The following is a 19070-nucleotide window of genomic DNA, read 5'->3' as shown; positions in this document are numbered from 1 at the left end:
AAGCGTAAGAGCTGTCATATTGGGTCAGACCATGGTCCATTTTGCCCAGTACCTTGTCTCTGACAGTGGCCAGTACCAAAGCTTCTTGGGGAACGTACAGAAAGGGCAGTTAATGGAGTGATATACCTATCTTCCACTCCCAGCTTTTGGCGGTCAGAGTTTTAGGGTTGCCCCAAGTGCGGGATTGAGCCCCCGATAATCTTGGCTAACAGCTATTGCTGGACTTATCCATGAATTTATCCAGTTCTTTTTTGAACCCAGTTATACTTTTGGCCATCACAACGTCTCCTGGCAGTTGCACCTTTTCCAGTTCCACTGTATCCTTTTTGAGACTGGGCAACAAGAACTAGACACAGTACTCAAGATGTGAGGGCACCATGGGCTTATACGTGGCAATAAGACATTTTCTATCACTTTCCTAATAGTTTCTAACATCCTGTTAGCCTTTTTGACCGCTGCTGCACATTGAGCGGAAGTTTTCAAAGAACTATCCGCTTTGACTCCAAGGTCTCTTTCTTACGTGGTAACAGCTAAATTTAGAACTCATTATTATATATATATATATAGTTGGGATGATTTTTTCCATCTTTGCATTTATCAATGTTGAATTTCGTCTGCCATTTTGTAGCCCCGTCACCCAGTTTAGTGAGATCCCTTTGTAACTCCACACAGTCTGCTTTGGACTTAACTGTCTTGAGTAATTTAATGATGGGATGGAGAGAGGAGCAGGGACTCTCCCTTGCTCACTCCACTCATTGGCCAAGTACCGTTGCAAACCTTGCACCATCTTGCACAAACCCACCCTGAGTTACGTTGTAGAGGAGCAGTTTGAACTGCTGGCGATGCACTATAGTGTACAACTGATCCCAACTGTATTTTTAAGAGAACCACTGCAGACTTGTTAACCACTAAAATCTCTTGAACATGATTAACTGAACAAATTTGTTACTCCTAGAGCAGGTGGACTTTTTCTACACCATTTAAAAAATGTTTGCAAAGAGGTGATTCACTAATTCCATAAGATTTCTGTGGATCACTCCTAACAGATCTGTGATTTTCAGTTAATATAAAGATGCATATAGAATAAATAATTATTTCAAACAAATTCCCTCTTCAGTAAAGTGGGATTGAGAAAAGAAAAATTATTAAATTCTGGATTACAGAGTAAAAATCCTACACTGGTCACCAGTAACTTATTTACAAAGGCAAGTAGTTCATATCTATTTGTTTTGCAAGTACTCTCTGTGCTAAATAATGCAATACACACAGTGATACCATGGGCTTGCAAAGACAAAATGTAATGTTGACCACCATACAAAACAGTTCTTCATTTTCCAATGGTACCCAAAGCCACTGCTGACACTCTGGCCATAACAGTATAGCTTTCAAGCAAGGATTAAAAATAACTTTTTTGTTTTGTTTTGTTTAATGATTTGTATTATTTAAAGAAAAATCATTTAATCAAACACAAATGGCTCATCACTTTAGCTTCTAGAATAAGAGAAAAATGCACTATGACCAACTAAAAACTACACCCCCAGCAGGTTTTATGGATTCATGCAAGAGTTGTTGGGATATATGCAGGGTTTCTACAGAATTTTACATCCAGCCCACATTGTGAATGACACCACAGACTGCATGAGCGTGCAGACTGTGTGCATCATGTGTGAGGGAACAGGAAAAGTATTGTAATTGAAATACAGCAGATTAAGTTTAATAGCAACCAGGATATTAACAACTTCTGGTTAATAGCAACATTTTGCCAGGAGCCAATCCCATCTTATTGACTTTAACGTTAATGGGTTTCAGAGATTGTTAATAAGCAGAGTGCCCTTGCCAATGTTTTTCGGAAGAAAAGCACCACCTGCAAGCAGGTTTGCAAGGCTGCAGCCAGAGAAGGAAGTGCTGAACGTTCCTGCCCTGGTTGACGTCCCAGAAACATGCCCGGGACCATTGATCAGACCATTCCAGCACTTCCTTCAGGGGCTGCAGCCCTGGAAACCTGCCTGTGCACAGGTACTGCACAGGAGGTAAGGGGCTGTGGTCTGGCAGTGGAGGCTGTGAACAGGGCAGTAGCGGAGAAGGGGACTACAGCATGAATGCCGCAGTTGCATGGTACCTCTCCCTGTGCTGCATCCTGCCGGGAGACTGCATGTGGGGAAGGAAGTGCTGGGACGTGCTGATTCCCAATCCCTGGAGAGAGCAGGGAGAGGGATGGTACAGCCCCACAGCGCCATATAGAAAGCCCTGGCATCCAGGCTGCAGCCTTCCTCCCCGCTGCTGCCTTGCCTACAGGCAGGTTTGCAGGGCTGCAGCCAGGGAAGACACACCCCAGCACTTCTTATCCTGGCTGTTGCCTAGCAAACCTGCCTTCTGCTTATTAGCAACTGCTAGATAATAGCAACTATTTGCTGGCAACTGAGAGGGTACTAGTAAGCGGAATCTACTGTATTTCCTGTTCTTATTGGAAATATGTTACAAATTTTTAACTGCCTAATGGTCTGAATTATTTTCCCTGTTAACTGTGAATTATATTCTATTGTTATGTTACTAAACTTCTAAATTCTCCTTTACATTTGCAAGGCAATGATTTGTTCTCTGAATTTAGATTTTTTTGGTATGGGCACCATTGGCATCAAGAAAAACACCAGAACCAATAACAAACAAAACTGATTTTTTTACCTTGTTCCAGAGACTTGAAATCAGAGGGATTTAAAGAATCTTAGTATGCCACAGTGCCAAATATTTTGAAATGACATACAGGATGTAAAGCTGATTTACTTCTAGATATTCAGACGTGTATCAGCTATATCCAAATTATGTATTATTAATAGGGAAACTCTTTTGTTCTGTGTTTGTACGGCACCTAGCACAATGGGGTCTTGGTCCATGACTACCACTCTTATATGCTATGACAATACAAACAACAACAATATGCTTACTTGCAATAGGCTATTGAATAAAGCACCTAGTAATAGAATGGAAAAAAGCAAGAAAAACAGCAATTAAAAGAGTATTGGCTAGTTCACTTATGACGTCAAAAGATAGAGTGTTTCAACATCTTATTCAAAAGATTAGGTGTAGTAAGTAGCAGACTATTATTTTTCATTTCTAATCAGAAAAGTTGTCATGGTCCTTCATTTCCTTTCCAAGAATAAATTAAAAATAATTATTAATCTATATTCTTGTTCTTGTCTATAGTATTATCTTGTCTATAGTATTATAGACAGACTCAACACAAAGTGTATAGAAATGGCCAGACTTCTGTTAGATATATTAAACAAAACCCCATCACTGCCCTTCAAGGTAACTGCATGGTTATAATCAAAATTCAAAAATATAAAAGCAGACTGAAAATATTCAGGGCTTTAATATTGAGGGAATGTAATGTTAAGTAACATTACAGTAAGTGTTCTGCAACATAATTTGGAAAATAAGTTTATGAGAGAAGTGACTGAACTTGATGAGGAGATCTGTGTACTATGGTTTCCGGATCCTTATATTCATTGACTGGATTCATCACGGCTGCATATATATCACTGTAGGCTCTGCAGACCAGTTCTGTGGACTGTTTTATTATCTGCTCTCTAAAAAACAAAAAAGTTATGTGAACAGAGTGTACAGTAAAGTTACGATCAAGAAATTAAATCTGTAACAGAATATGTGTGGAAGATTTTCCACTATCCAAGATTTTTGGATGCATCACAAGTCCTTTGTTTCAACAGTGAAAATAATCAGCTTAGAGTTTACAACAAAAACGTTTTTTGCATCTGTGTACTATACACACACACACATATATATATACACACACACACATAAGACCACATATGTGATCTTGATAAGCATGGAATAAGCCTCTTTGTATCTGCCACATGAGAAATTACAAAGAATGGAATAAACTACATTTAATTTGCATACATGATCTTCTTACCTGCAATTTGCTGGGACTACTAATAAATAGAATGTTAATCTTATCAAATGGTTTTTCCTCAGCTGCTATTTTTTTAAAATAAAAAAAACTACCACTAAAATGTTTTACTCCCCTTGTGATATCCTCTCTCACAACATGGCTCAAATATGAGCATATCTTGAAAGTTTCCCAGTTCTGTCCAGTGTATTGTTATATTTTACTTTGCACCAAAAACAGTATTAAGATTCTGTTATCTTGTTAATTGTCAGGGCTAGAAATGAATGTTACTGCAAGTAGGAGAGTTTGGAGACTAAAATCATAACATTCTGATTTCCAGAAATATTTTAGCATTTTAAACAATGAATTAGTGTTATATTTTTTCAACCTGTACATTCATTTTGCTTTAGTTACCATAACTTGTCTATAGTTATGCATATCTACTGTACATAGCTAGATGTAGATCAACTGTACAGTAATTGCAACTTCTGCTATTTAGGTTCACAAACATTGGGAGTTCTCAATGATATCAGGATGATCATGGGTCATAGTCACATCTGGTGTAAAATACAGTAACTCCAGAGAAGACAGCAGAGTTACACCTACAAACGCCATGTCTCAATTTAGCACCAGGTCAGCTGGACTAGTGGGATTTGAGAAGTTAATAGAATCTCAAGATGGATGTTTGTAAGTCTCCAACTATTTTTCAGCAGAATTCCCTGCTTTTAAATATTTGAACGCTAAGCAACAGAATTTATAGCAAATAGGATTAGCAGAAATAAATTATTATTAAATTGGAGTTTCTTTTGATACACTGCTAAGAATCAGGCCTTTGGATTTCCTAAATTTCTTGACTATTACAATACATGAAAATGGATCAGACACAATATTAAATCCAGAAGTCCTGCAAGTACACAGAATACATTCACATTTTCTACCAACTCTCTTCGCAGCACAACCTAAAAATGTTAAAACTGCTGAAGTGTGAAAATCTTTAAGCAAATATTTTATGCAGCTACTCATCTGGAGCTGGCAAACTGAATTACATAAGATAATATTCAGTTAAAATAATTTGATGGAAAACCAGTTTATCAAAAATATTTTTAAGTACTGAACTGTATCAACACCTGAGCCTTTTCAACAACTGGTGTCAGTGGTGTATCTGTCATTAATTATTGCATTTGGATTTCCGATGTCATAACATAATACAATTTTTATCAATACAAACCACTGCATTTTCTAAAAATAGCATCTTATTTCAATTTTCAGTTTCTGTTTTCCTACTCAAACTAAAATGGAGTTTTATTATAGCCATAACTAAAATATTAATTCATAGCTTTTAAACAATTAAAGGAATTATCTTAATTTGGAAACAAGCAAAACAGAATACATTATAAATATTTTTCCTGGTTATAGCGTTTAAACGTTACAAATAGATTATTAGAGTGAATCAATAATATGGCTCATCTCTTGCTACAAGTACATGGCCTACTTTATAGAGACAAACAATCAGCTCTCAGCTCCCAGTGGGACAGAACAAGTGTTCGGCTCGCTGGCGTGGGGCAGATTTATACCCCAGCTTGCTGTCAACTTAGTGTTCACACAGACACATCCGAAGTCTGGTATACTACCCTATAATTTGTTGTATTAATAATAAATTTTTAAAAATAGGGGTATTTTGTACCCAGTTTTAACATTAGCTATTCTCTGTACAGTCTTCCTGATGTCCTGACATCATCAGGCCTGTCCAGCTATGCTAGCTGTGCTCCACATTCCTTTCTTTTCTCTGAAGAGTGCCACGTGTACATCTAGTGATGGCGGTTTGGCAGCCTATATGAAATCTACTGGTGCCACATTAACTCTAGTATTAATAGCTCCCACAGCTGCTCATTAATTGCGATTTACTATAGACCCCACAGCTGCTCCAAGCAGCAGGATCCATAAGGCTCCAGATTTCTACTGGGGGAGGTCTTGTTTGTCTCTTTCTGGGGAGTGGGGAGGCTGGTTGCATACTTGTCTGTCTAGCTCCCCATGAACTGAGATCACTGAGGTTGTCTCCTGACCCTGTCTGCTATTGCTGTGGTGCTGTTCCTCTGATTCCTGTCACAGTTCCCATCATGGAATTCCGCTGTTGCACAGAGGGGCTCTAAGGCACTCTACACAATTTTCTCCAGGAACTGAGGGTGACAGCTATGGCAGGAGCAACCTAGCTGAGACTATAGAGACTAGGAACGTCCGTGGATAGAACATCTTGCAGTACTTCCTCTAAGTCTCCTTGTTTCTCCAGGAGATTCCAACTCCCAACTGGGATCCCATGAGAGGGCACCTACATTTTATAAGTCTGCATGACCTCAGCTGGCCTCCTTTTTGGCCCTCTCCAAATGCAGGCCAAGCAGGTGATAAGTAGCGAAAACTGCTGCTGACTGACTAGAAACTGCACCCATAATTCGTCTGTACTAAAACATCCTATTACTTTTGTTACTTAGCTTCTAATAAAAAGGCCATTGAGCTGATAGGCATAGAGACTGAAATACTTTATAGAGGTGGTCACTCTGTAAAACGGAGGCACTTTAGCGTGCAGAAGCTTGCATTGCCACAGCCCAGGTCTCTTAAAAAAACCCAACACATCAGGCAGGCAGAACTCCTGTGATGCCAAACAAGGAAGAACGAGCACTAATCAGCAGGCCTCATCAACATTGCTAGCAGCAAGAAAGCAGGGGAGGGAAATGCTAGTGATTCTTAAACTTTATGGTGGCAAAAATAATTTTTCAATCATATATACAACCATTTTAGTGACAAGACAGTGTCCTGTGTAATGCATAGATACACATGGACAGTTAATGTTGCTGATACTGCTGACTTCTGTAGTATTAAAACAATAAATTTAATGTCATATTAACAGTTTTTCATATGATACTATATAATCGGTGTATTTTCACAAAGTGCCAAAAATAGTGGCAAGAGACCTTTTGATCACTATAGCATATCTAATTTTTTGAATGTAAAAGTGTTATACAATGTCTTCATGAGCTTCACATTTAATTGGAAAGAAATTCTTGGCATATTCTAGCCTTAGGGTTGATTATGCCCATATTTGTCATATTTTAAAATATATTCATGAAAACAAGAGGAGAGATACATAATAAAATCCTCACTTTAATACTTCAAAGTAGAAGTCAAAAAATTCTGCAAAAAATAATTGCAGCACTATATTAAATGAGACAAGAATATCAATATTCTACAATACAGTGCCACAAAGTTGTAGAATTCTGTAAAGTAGATATAGAAATAGGGATAAAAGAAAAACCTTTTATGGAAGGCTTACAAAATAACTAAAAATTTCCAACAGAGACGAAAAACTGATGGTGATACAGGGAACATGTTCTAAATAGATTAGTGTGATTCACAGGTTCGCCAAGGCCAGAAGGGATCATTGTGATAATCCAAAAAGAAAAGGAGTACTTGTGGCACCTTAGAGACTAACCAATTTATTTGAACATAAGCTTTCGGGAGCTACAGCTCACTTCATAGCTCACAAAAGCTTATGCTCAAATAAATTGGTTAGTCTCTAAGGTGCCACTAGTACTCCTTTTCTTTTTGCGAATACAGACTAACACGGCTGCTACTTTGAAACCTGTGATAATCCAGTCTACCCTCTGGTATAATATAGGCCAGAGAACTTCTTCAAAATAATTCCTAGAGCATATTTTTTAGAAAACCATCCAATTTTGATTTAAAAATTGTCAGTGATGGAGAATCCATCACAACCCTTGGCTGATTGTTCCAATGATTAACTACTCTCACCGTTAAAAAATTTATGCCTTATTTCCAATTTGTATTTGTCATGTCAGTGTGTCCATGGACTCCGGAGTAGCTAGTTTAGAAAGTTATAAAATTACTCCTTATTAATTACTTGCTCAAGAAAGTGTAACCAAAACAAATTAAAGTAGAACCTAAAAGCATATCTGAATAGCATTTACAATAGAATAATTCCACTTCTAACATACTCTGCTATATTCCACTCAAGTCTGTACTTTTGCACATTTAAAAAGGTACAGAACATAGAAATTCAGTCAAAACACTTACTTCACAGTAGCACTTAGAAGGAAATTCAGTTGTGGCATTAACAGATTATCAGGAGCAGATAGGTAACGATCAAACTGAACCTAGAAGAAGTAATAAAAAGTAAGAGCTTTGCAACATACACCATACCAAAGCACCAAGAACATGCTACAGACCTCTCCATGCAAATTTCTTCTAAAATACAGTCCCCCTCTGAAAAGTGACTATGTTAAAATGGCACCTTCTTACTCAGCCAATTAGCTCCTATATACACACACACATACTATTTAGTTGTATTAGCCCTACAGATACAATATAGCTATGAGAGAATGAACTGATTTTTTTTCTCACTAATTAACTAACAACATTATTAACTATGGTGCATTTGCAGAAACATTTTTACAATCCCACTGAACACAACTGAGTTGCACTGGTGTTAATTAACAGCAACATTTGAGGAAAAAAGGGTTACACAAACATAACCGAGGGCAGATATTAGTCTGCAGAATCTTTATTAATAGTGACAATGCATGAATCAAAATATACAGCATGACCTACACAACCCAGTTTGAGTTTTTTAAGGCTAGAACTCAGGAAAAAAAATTCTTTTTTCATTTATGAACTCAGCAAGTTTCATATGGAAATCACTGAATCCAAGTAGCTGTGGATAGGTAGTCACCTTTTCAGCAAACTGTACTGTAAAGGTTTACTGAGAAGATTGACAGTTCATTTATAGCTAGCTGTTGAACTGTGAGATTGCATCTGTGTCATTTAACTTTTGCATGTTGTTTAAGATGAAAAGCAATAACTGATCATTTGTTTTTAAATCTACAGTGTAATGAAACTTAACACCCCCCAAAAACAAACAAAAAATCAACTGTGACATACGCCCAGTACCTAACTTTTGAGCTTCACTGAACTACTTGCATTAAATGAAAGCTTTACTTTTCCCTATCATTTATAGCTATAATCCCTGTATTTCAAAGCACTCAGGCAAAAGAAATTTCAGTGATTAGAACTCATTAGAATTAATATTTGCTCTAAGCAATTCAAAATGTTTCACAGTGTAACATTATAAGTAAAATTTTGTTTCTCAAGGCTTAGAAACTTGAGTCTTACTACCAGTTCACAAATAATTTTATATTTGTACTACTTCAGAAGATCAAAGGTCCACTACTAGAAACAACGAAAGTATTCCAAAACACAATTTAATGGATTTTTAAATTTAAATACAAGTGTTTCAGAAGAGTGTGATGGTTTCTATTATGTGAGGCAAGATTAATGTAATTCAACAAGTTATGACTAGGGATGTCAAGCGATTAAAAAAATTAATCGTGATTAATAGCACTGTTATACAATAGAATGCCATTTATTTACATATTTTTAGATATTTTCTACATTTTCAAATACACTGATTTCAATTACAACACAGAATATAAAATATACAGCGCTCACTTTATATTATTTTTATTACAAATACTTGCACTGTAAAAAACAAAAGAAACAGTATTTTTCAATTCACTTAAGTACTGTAGTGCATTCTTTATCATGAAAGTTGAACTTAAAAATGTAGAATTATGTACAAAAAAAATAACTGCACTCAAAAATAAAACAATGTAAAACTTCAGAGCCTACGAGTCCACAGTCCTACTTCGTGTTCAGCCAATCGCTCAAACAAGCTTGTTTACATATGCAGGAGATAATGCTGCCTGCTTCTTGTTTACAATGTCACCTGAAAGTAAAAACAGGTGTTCACATGGCACTGTTGTAGCTGGCATCACAAGATGTTTACGTGACAGATACACTAATGATTCATATGTCCCTTCATGCTTCAACCACCCTTCCAGAAGACATGCATCCATGCCGATGACAGGTTCTACTCGATAACGAACCAAAGCGGTATGGACGAATGCACGTTCATTTTCATTATGAGAGTCAGATGCCATCAGCATAAGGTTGATTTTCTTTTTTGGTGGTTGGGTTCTGAAGTTACCGCATCTGACTGTTGCTCTTTTAACTCTTCTGAAAGCATGTTCCACACCTCTTCCCTCTCAGATTTTGGAAGACACTTCAGATTCTTAGATCTTGGGTCGAGTGCTGTGGCCATCTTTAGAAATCTCACATTGGTACTTCCTTTGTGTTTTGTCAGATATGCAGTGAAAGCATTCTTAAAATGAACAACATGTGCTGGGTTACCATCCGAGACTGCTATAACATGAAATATTATGGCAGAGTGTGGGTAAAACAAAGCAGGAGACATATAATTCTCACCCAAGCAGTTCAGTCACAAATTTAATTTACACTTACTTTTTCTTTTTTTTAATTGAGCACCATCAGCTTGGAAGCATGTCCCCTGGAATGGTGTCCGAAGCATGAAGGGGCATACAAATGTTTAGCATATGTGGCACTAAATACCTTGCAATGCCAGCTACAAACATGCCATGCGAACGCCTGTTCTCGCTTTCTGGTGATATTGTAAATAAGAAGTGGGCAGTATTACCTCCTGTAAACGTAAACAAATTTGTTTTTCTGAGTGATTGGCTGAACAAGAAGCAGGACTTGTAGGTTCTAAAGTTTTACATTCTTTTGTTTTTGTGTGCAGTTATGTAACAAAAATAATCTACATTTGTAAGTTGCTCTTTCATGATAAAGAGATTGCACTACAGTACTTGTATGAGGTGAATTGAAAAATACTATATCTTTTGTTTATCATTTTCACATTATATGATTATTTTTTATTACAAATATTTGCAAAGTGAATATTGTATACTTTGTATTGTGTGTTGTAATTAAACAATTTATTTGAAAATGTAGAAAAACATCCAAAAATATTAAATAAATTTCAATTGGTATTCTATTGTTTAACAGTCCGATTAAAAGTGTGATTAACTGCGATTTTTTTTTAGTTAATTGCATGAGTTAACTGCGATTAATCAACAGCCTTAGTTATGACCCAACACAACATTACAAAATTTCTTTGTGACATGATTGCTATGGGAAACAGTTGAAAAATATTGTCAATTCTTGAAGTCCCTGAATTAGTTTTGTAATAACACACTTACCATCTGTATCAAAATACCCCAATTTTATTCTTGAATAATTTCTGTATAAGATAAATGTTCATTTTTCTTTTCCAAACAGTATAATTGATTTGTTAAGACCTACAGCTAGATGAAAACATAGTTAAAGGGTCACAGGACGAAAACCAAATGCACAATTTGGCTTAATTCTATTAGAAGTTCCTTCTGTCATCTACAACTTTAATTCAGTATATTATGCATGGTTTTTAGAATGTTTTTTTACCTCAGAGTCTGATGAATGTATTGAAAAATGTTTATAGAAGAAATACAGATATTAAGCTCCAAAGACAAAACACAGACTTTTTGATAAATATTTTTGCTTATAACTTGGACAGTATTCCTTTAAAAGTCATAGCAACAACACAGCTGAACATGAAATTGCAAAAAGCTCACCATTGCAGCTTTCAGTGACACTGAATCCAAGCTAGGCAAATTTGCCAGGGGCCCCTAAAAATAGGTAATCAAATAAAGCAGCATTTTAAACAAGTGGATAAAATGTGAAAATAATCCTAGATTAAGATTTTATTGTAATCCAAGGCTAGATTGTAAACTCTTTGGGGCAGGGACCATGTCTGACTACCTGTTATGACTGTCAACAACTACACCTGTAGGTACAGGAAAACAGTAAGTAATACATTCACTAAAACAGACTATTTATCATTTCTTATCACTTCTTTAAATTAAAAATAACTAAAACTGAGCTCCTCATCTGTCCTCCCAACCACCTCCTCCTCCCTTTTCATTACCACAGACAACATCATTACAATCTCCACCATTCTGCTGTATTACAAATTGTTTCATGGAATCAATATAATGTAGAACAGAGTTTGAAAATAGGCTTAGAATAGAAATGGGCCTCTGATGACCAAGAAATCAAATTTAGCATCTTAATGGGGATTGCCATGTTTAAAAATGCTTGTTTAACATTATTTCCCCATTATGTTGGGGCATTCACACACACACACACACACACACCCTCAAAATCAATCCCTCTACTGGTTTAGGAAACAAGAAACCTATCTCTAGGTATCCTCCTCTATAGAACAATACACTAACTACCCTCTCTTCAAACACATGCTCAATTTATCACTTTTAATCATGCGAAGCTATTCAGAGAATTCTGAGTTCACTGAAGTTAAAAGACACAAGATAAAAATCTAGCTGAAGAGAAAAAGGAATTTAATAATACCTGTAGTTAACAAATTAGCTACATAAAAAGATGAGTGAACAGGAGCTAAGATTGCAGGTTCTCAATGGATAGTAAAATCTTATTTGTGTCACGCTAGTTCTGACGGTCTTGAAGTTAGGATAGCCACAGAGAACAGATAGCATCACACTTTCAACAGTTTCAGGCAAAACGAAGTACTCAATTGGCTGCTGAAAAAGTAAATACTTACCTGCTCTGGTTTGTGCTGCTGCACAGATTTGTATATGCAACTTAGACCGGCTCTAGTTAACACACAGGAAGCTTGTTCATTTATTAGCGTATCCAAGTGTGCTTCAATCTGAAATTTGGAGGGGAAGAAATACTTAAAAGAAACATTAAATAAAAGTTGTTCTTAATTAAAAAGTGACAGTTTAGTAGTCATCCAGAAAATCAACTCAGAATAAAAGGAGAATGAGCACCTAAGAATTCAAATCACATGCACTACAGAAAACCAAGGTTTAATTTGTAAAGCCAATTTGGATCTTGATTATTTTGCATTACCAGGGAGCTCAGTGAAGCAAGATGTTTTGCCAAAAGCTGAGGTCCCAATCCTGCAGTGAGCTCCACAAAGAAAGAACCTGTGCACAGATGAAACCACACTAACTTCAGCAGGGCTTGACTTGGACACATGGGTCTGCCCACATTGTAATACTGTCGCCTAAATGCTCAAATCTGAAAAATCCATAGCCATAAAAGACAAAAACTAATACCTAAAATTAAAACTTCAAAAAGTTATAGTAAAATATCAAAACTAGAATGATATAATTCATTGAAACTACATGAAAGAAATCAAATTCTTGCTGAAAATGCTGAAGAGTGCAAGACAAGATCAAACAAAAAATAAAATGAAACCATTAAGATTTCATGAAGAGAATAAAACTGAAACCTAAACCATGTTAGGCAATCAGTATAGGATTCAAAAGGCATAATTTACTTTATTTTAAAGAAAGAGAAAGTTAACTACAAGCACCTATTCAAAAATTAGGCAATGAAGAGCTGTATAACTGTCAGCTGTGCTTTTATCATCTTCAGAAAAAGCTTCCTTATTACTTCTGAGACATCAAAAACGCCATATATTCATAAAATAATTTTACAATTTTTGTACAACTGCAACTTTGCTGGAGATAAAAACAAAGAACCCAAATCCAGTCAATTTAACGCAAAGGAGCAGCAATTTTCTCCTTCAGGTTTGAGTGGCCTTAGACAGAAGTGAAAAAATATACTTTTTTTTAAAAATACATAATCCTCCATTCGCTTTATTTCTCTCCTGGTCTACATAAGAAACAAAAAACTTCTGTTACAGCACAAAGAGTCCAATTTAATTTAATAGATATAGCAGATACAGAACCTTTATTAGGTATCTTACAAATCTTTGATATCTCCAGAGAAGGATCAATCATTTTCTAATGAATTTATGGAAACTGAAATATAATAAAATATATCTTTCCAGCCTGATCTCTAAGGAAAACCTAACATTTGAATATGGTGATTTCAATAATTTTCAAAGGTCTCGATTTTCCTATTCAGTAAATTATTTTTGATGAATACCCCCAATAAGTGTTTCTGTTCTACACTAGTCTATCTCAAATTCAGTAACCTTCTTTTGCATAACCTCAAGACTTCCCTTCCAATTTAGTTTTAACTGTGAAATGTTTACAGAAAGTGAATCCGGGTTACTAGCAAATGTTTCCCACTTAGTCTCTAGATTTTGAATAGCAGAATAAATGGATTCCAGAAGTATCTTAAAAAAAACAACAACACACTATTAGTTTGGTTTTAGACAATCTGAATTTTTTTTATTAGTTAAATGGCCAGCTTCAAGTGCCACAGTTTCTATTGCTAATGACATAGCAGTGATAATGAAGAGGAGCAAGAGATAACCTCCACAACCCTCTGAAATATTACAGGAGAGTCACTAATTAAAAACTTGTCCAAAGAAACCCCCTGTAATTGTGCTTCCTGTTGGGAAACATTTTAAAGAACAAAATCAGGACATGGGATGCAGTGCAAAATTGTTGCGGGCATAAGGAATCTATACCAGTGGTTCCCAAACTTGTTCTGCCACTTGTGCAGGGAAAGCCCTTGGCGGGCCGGGCCAGTTTGTTTATCTGCCGCGTCCGCAGGGTCGGCCCATCGTGGCTCCCACTGGCTGCGGTTCGCTGCTCCAGGCCAATGGGAGGTGCTGGAAGTGGCGCGGGCTGAGGGACGTACTGGCCGCCGCTTCCAGCAGCTCCCATTGGCCTGGAGCAGCGAACCGCAGCCAGTGGGAGCCACGATTGGCCGACCCTGCAGACGCGGCAGATAAACAAACTGGCCCGGCCCGCCAGGGGCTTTCCCTGCACAAGTGGTGGAACAAATTTGGGAACCACTGATCTATACATCTGAAGATGGATTGTGCCAAATGTGTCCCAAAATTAACAATCAAAAAAGCATATATTTTTAAATGTCTTAGTGAACTGTGGCTAGTGTTAACATTATTTATTACTTCAAAATATTACAATATGTAAAATATTATTTTGGCATGTTAAGTAAAAACAAGCACTAGGGGAAAAAACGATATAGCCCCATGTTCAGGGAAACAGAATTTGATTACTCATAATCATAGTTTAAGGCCAGAAAGTATCACCAGATTGTCTAGTCTGACCTCCTGAATATCACAGGCCACCAGCACCACCAAGCACCTGCTCAGTAAACTCAAAAATCAAAATTAGACCGAAGTATTACAGCCCACAGAAGACTAAACTATTATATACCACAGACAGAGAATAGGAGGGACTGAGGTGCACCAGTGCCCAATTTCCCCCGCAGGGAAATGATTAAGTGAGATATACCCACATAGTCCTGGCAAATGATCCACATTCATATGCTGCAGAAGAAGATGAAAACCCCTCAAGTCACTGCCAATCTGGCCTGGGGGAAAACTCCTTCCTGTCCCTACATATGGCGACCAATTAAATCCTGAGCATGTGAGCAAGAACCAGCCAGCCAAGCACCTGAAAGAGAGAATGCCTGGTGCCAGCTCAGAGCCCTAGCTCTCCCTGTCCAATCTCTAGCCATGGTCATCCCTGACGCTTCAGAGTAAGGAGATTAAAAAAAAAACCCAAAACACTGACTGATGATCATACTTTGATCATTACTCCTGGGGGAATTCTATGCCAAAAAGTCAAACATTCTGCATCAAAAAATACAATTCTGTGCACAATATTTTAAAATTCTGCATATTCTATTTGTCAAAATATCACAATATAATCATACAAGTTTCAATTATTTTGGTAATTTATTTCAAAATACCTGTCAGCAAGTATGTCTGTAACAATACAGACAACAAAAAAGATACAGGAATTTTTTTTTGACAAATAGATTCCTTACTAGGCATATTAATATAGAACTCATAGTAATAATTCATTTAAACTACAATACAGAACCATATTACTTGCACCCCTCAGAAGCAGTTGCAAAGGCTTGGGGGTGTCAGGGGTAATGGAGGAACTGAGGGAGAGGGAAGTAATTGCTGGGAAGGAGCCTGGGTGTGAACTTGGGAGGGTTATTGGGTATAGGTGGGAAAAGTAAGGAATGGGTGCTTTTGGGGGGGGCAGGCAGGGATTGTTAGGGTGCTTCCTCCATGCAGACCCTGGCTGATCCCTAGCCTCTCCCATTCAGTCAGCCACATATGTCCCTGTCCCCATGTGTCCCTGCACCACACGTTCTTGCACCCCCTGTCCACGAGTCTCTCCACTCCCACTCAGACACCCCTCCCTCCATCCTCTCCCTGTCCCATGTATCTTGTGCCCCCACACAGTCACCTTCCTTCTCCATGCACCCTTTTCCCCTTGTGTTCCTGCACCCCCTCAGCCTGCCTCCTCCACCTGTCCCCATGTGTCTGTGCCCCCACTCAGCAACTCCCTTCTCCCATGTGGTCCTGCACCTCCCCCCCGTCCCCATGTGTCCCTGCACCCCCTCAGCCAGCCCCCTCCCCTCAACTCCATGCGACTTTGCAATCCCTGTCCCCATGTGTCCCTGTGCCCCCACTCAGCCACCCCCTTCTCCCCTGTGGCCCTGCACCCCTTCCTCCCTCCTGTGGCCCTGCGCCTTCACTCCCATTCAGACTCTGCCCCAGTCTGTTCTGCCCCACTAGCCCTTATGAGCCTCTGTCTGTGACCGACCCCCCCCAACATCCCCAAGCTGTCTGTCTCCTCATATCCCCTGTCTCCTGACTTGGTCCGGCAGGTGCTGTGAAGAAGGCACTGCAGGCTCTCTCTCTTCTCTACCGGGCTGGAAGTGGGCAGAAGGCGGAACTGCAGCAACTTTCCAGCAAAACTATTTTCTGCGATAAAATTAAAAATATCCATGGCACATTAATTATGCACGCATGCAATGGCGCAGAATTCCCCCAGGAGTAGATAATTAGGGATATTGCATATTGGTATTTACACTTCCATTTGTTTTCACTATCTCAGATCGTTTGTCTTAAAAAATGAGTGACTGGAATAATAAATACTTTCACTTATATTGGTTTACTTTCTGATAAAAAACATAGGTCAAAATTTCAAACGTGGGTGCCTGAAATGTGGCTCCTAAAATCAATATTTAGGTGCCTAAATAAAAGAGGTGTAATTTTCAAAGATGCTATGTACTTTCAGCTGTCACTGATCTCAGTGGAAGTGGGGCTGCTCGACACCTATGAAAATAATGCCTCATTTAGGTGCCTACATATGGATTTAGAAGCCTAACTTTAGGCACCCAAGTTTGAAAATGTTGGTTATGTCTGCTATTCACAGCTTACCAGCTACAAAACAATATGTAATTACCTTTGCACTTATTCTTGACACTTACCTGAAATTGTAACATTTCCAGACGTTTGTCAGTGAATTCAAAGAGAGCCAGGGTAGTCTTCATCATATAAAGTGAATTCACCATGAAGGTTGCCATGTCAGCTGTGCCTAAATTACTAGCAGATACTGTACATAGCTGTAATAATGGATCTAGCACACAAGACAGAACCTAAAAGGGCAATATGAACAAGAGGGAAAAAAATGTTTCATGAAACTTTAGACTTGCGGGGTAATGACCATTTTGCCTTTATCATCTATTTATTTCCCAGAACAAAATAAAAAGAAATGAGAGGTCCCCTATTGAGATCTAGTGGAAAATAGCTCTTGACCAGCAGGTGATCAGCTACCAGATTAGTGGTGTGATATAAGAACCTGAAAGGAACAGGTTTTACCCACGCAGGACATGGAGCAACTTAGAAGAGAAGATTGGTGGTTCATAGAATCATAAAGATGTACGGGTGGGAGGGGCCTCAAGAGGTCACCTAGTCCATATGCCCACACTGGGGCAGGACCAAACATATGTGCATAGTATATATATGTAATTTAAGAAAAATAACAATCAATAGGATAATAGAATTTGGATATTGTCATAGGACATTCCATGCTGTAATGTAATTATCGATTTTATTAACCACAGTGTTATCAGTATTAAAATCGGGGGTGGAGGGGGTGGGAGGAAGCCTATAAACAACTGCAGACAAAAACCATAAGAATGGCCATACTGGGTCAGACCAAAGGTCCATCTAGCCCGGTATCCTTTCTTCCAACAGTGGCCAATGCCAGGTGCCCCAGAGGGAATGAACGGAACAGGTAATCATCAAGTGATCCATCCCCTGTCACCCATTCCCAACTTCTGGCAAACCAAATTCATGCCTCTTCAGTATTTTTTATATTGAGACCAAATTATGTGCATATTTCTCTGTGTTCAAATGAACTCTACAAACTATACCTGTACAAAGTCAGCTTGACGAGCATCCAATGGCACAACAGATGAGTCATGGGACGCCAGAACCTCACGTAACAATGCGAGTGTTTGATTCAGTGCAGAGCTTGGGCCAAGATCAGGTGGTGGGAGTTCAACCTAGACAACAGATAGTTTATTCCCTATTTGTGTTATATTCACAGGAAATAATAAGCAGTATGTATCCATGTTAGTAGGTACCAATCAGCTACTGGTAAAGTCACACACAGTCATGCAGAGATGGAGTTCAACATTTTGACACTGGACAGATCTATAACTAATTCCAAAATATACTTGCCTATGACTTGCAGCGTTACAATATCACTTACTGACAATAAAGAAAACCAACCAACATCTCAGTTCTAGCATTAAATTTAGTATTCAGCAACATGCATCATGGCTGCTTCAGAAATTGGCAAAATTAAAATCTGTAGTGGCTTGTAAAATGTAGAGGAAAATATAAAATTCTTAAGTCATTTTATTAAAGTTTGGAGTGCTGGAAGTGAGTCAATAGCACATCGTGCTATTTATACAGCCCTTCATAATGGACAAATAATTTAGACACCTTGCCCAGTTTCCAGAAAGAAAAGTAATCAGAGGAACAGAGGCTATCAAGTGAACAAAATCCTGCAATGAGTGCGCTACAAATCCCCCACAGAGGCTGGGATAACAGAACTTTCTTGAATAAAATCAGAATCAAAAAGGGGAGTGTTCTGGTTAAGAAAGGACAATTTTCCTCTCCCTTGGATCTTGCGCAGAAGCAGCCTGTGCCTGGTTCTAGTAATCACAACTTTGTTCAGGGCATGTGAAAGTTATTCATATAAAGGTCAGCAAAATATGTTGGGTGTTGCAAGTGTCAACATACTTGCTAGGAGTGCCTGTATGAACTAGTGCCACAGAATCTTTCCACCACAGTGGGTCAAGGGAACACACACTGGCAGGTGTAGAACTGGGGAGAATGTGTCGAAGTTTAGATAGTGCAAAAGCATCTCAGCTATAGGACTTCAGGCATTTAACACCA

At 38.1% G+C, this 19070-nt stretch overlaps 1 protein-coding gene across 1 annotated transcript in view; it reads right to left on the bottom strand.

Annotated features, from left to right (window-relative positions):
• Window positions 1-3351: 3351 nt before the first annotated feature.
• COG6 (component of oligomeric golgi complex 6) overlaps window positions 3352-19070 on the bottom strand; it is a 101517-nt gene continuing 85798 nt past the window's right edge. The window contains exons 14-19 of the mRNA XM_077810697.1: window positions 18038-18169; window positions 17090-17257; window positions 12447-12554; window positions 11443-11496; window positions 7994-8073; window positions 3352-3587 (exon numbers count right to left, since the gene is read on the bottom strand). Coding sequence (XP_077666823.1) covers window positions 3440-3587; window positions 7994-8073; window positions 11443-11496; window positions 12447-12554; window positions 17090-17257; window positions 18038-18169 — 690 coding nt within the window. The 3' untranslated portion in view covers window positions 3352-3439. The remainder of the gene's footprint in view (window positions 3588-7993; window positions 8074-11442; window positions 11497-12446; window positions 12555-17089; window positions 17258-18037; window positions 18170-19070) is intronic.

Source organism: Eretmochelys imbricata, chromosome 1 (assembly GCF_965152235.1).
Source record: "Eretmochelys imbricata isolate rEreImb1 chromosome 1, rEreImb1.hap1, whole genome shotgun sequence".
Taxonomy (NCBI): Eukaryota; Metazoa; Chordata; order Testudines; family Cheloniidae; genus Eretmochelys; species Eretmochelys imbricata.
This window is presented reverse-complemented; position numbering and strand designations above follow the sequence as displayed.